At 55.2% G+C, this 949-nt stretch overlaps 1 protein-coding gene across 1 annotated transcript; it reads right to left on the reverse strand.

The window, feature by feature from the left end:
* Positions 1 to 693: 693 nt before the first annotated feature.
* On the reverse strand, positions 694 to 903 carry DQ04_22621000 (hypothetical protein; the record flags this gene model as incomplete). The annotated part of the gene is made up of 1 exon (XM_009318110.1): positions 694 to 903. One exon carries the CDS (start codon positions 901 to 903, stop codon positions 694 to 696), a length of 210 nt encoding a protein of 69 aa, XP_009316385.1.
* Positions 904 to 949: the final 46 nt, after the last annotated feature.

Below are 949 nucleotides of genomic sequence, written 5' to 3' on the forward strand. Positions count from 1 at the left end.
AGTTTTATATGGTGAACTGGACAAAGGCGGAGACAATGAGTTGGGGCAAAAATGCTGGATGTGGATTCCTGGAGAATACAAAGAAGTGTGTTGAAGAGGGAAAATCACAATACCCCAGCATGTTCTGCGACAAATCTTTCGGTGATAAACTGAAGTGCACGTCTGACCGTCAGTCATTGGGGAGGTGCGTCATTGAAGAAAGTGAAAAGATCCCTGTCGAGTACAGTCACTTCCAGGATACTGAGGGCGGCAAGAAAGTGGTGGCAGGCGGGAGGACATGATGGACTACTGCCCCATTATTGTGGCGAACAAAGGCTTCAGCTGCATTGATGGCAACGAGAGCAACATGCCTGGGAGTCTGATTCGCGAGGATTCGCGGTGCGTGCATGGAAATGGTCTGACGGTAAAGGGCAAGCCGATTGGTGACGTGTGTGTGCGCGTGGCGTGCTATAAGGGGTCGGTGTACGTGCAGTACGCTGGTGCCCCCACGTATTACTTCTGCCCGGAGGGGAAGTCTCTGAAGGTGCANATTGTGGCGGACAAAGGCTTCAGCTGCATTGATGGCAACGAGAGCAACATGCCTGGGAGTCTGATTCGCGAGGATTCGCGGTGCGTTGAGGGGAAAGATCTGCAGGTGAAAGGTGAGCCGATTGGGGACGTGTGCGTGCAGATGAAGTGCGTCAAGGGTGGTGTTTACTTCCGCATAGCCGGCAGCAACACCTGGTACGGCTGCCCTGAGGGTGGATCCCGCGAAGTGACAAAAATGGGCGACGTGCTGAAGGGAACTATTGTGTGCCCGAAGGTGTCTGACGTGTGCCCCACGAAGCGGCCACCTCTGAGGAGGCGCAGCGTGGCATCGAGGCGCCACATACCGTCCGGCGTGTTGCAGAAGCTGGCGAACATCTTCCGCGGGAGAAAGAGCACGGGCAGTGGCCTGGAGGATAACAAG

Source organism: Trypanosoma grayi (genome assembly GCF_000691245.1).
Source record: "Trypanosoma grayi strain ANR4 Tgr_2262_V1, whole genome shotgun sequence".
In the NCBI taxonomy this organism is placed as follows: Eukaryota; Euglenozoa; class Kinetoplastea; order Trypanosomatida; family Trypanosomatidae; genus Trypanosoma; species Trypanosoma grayi.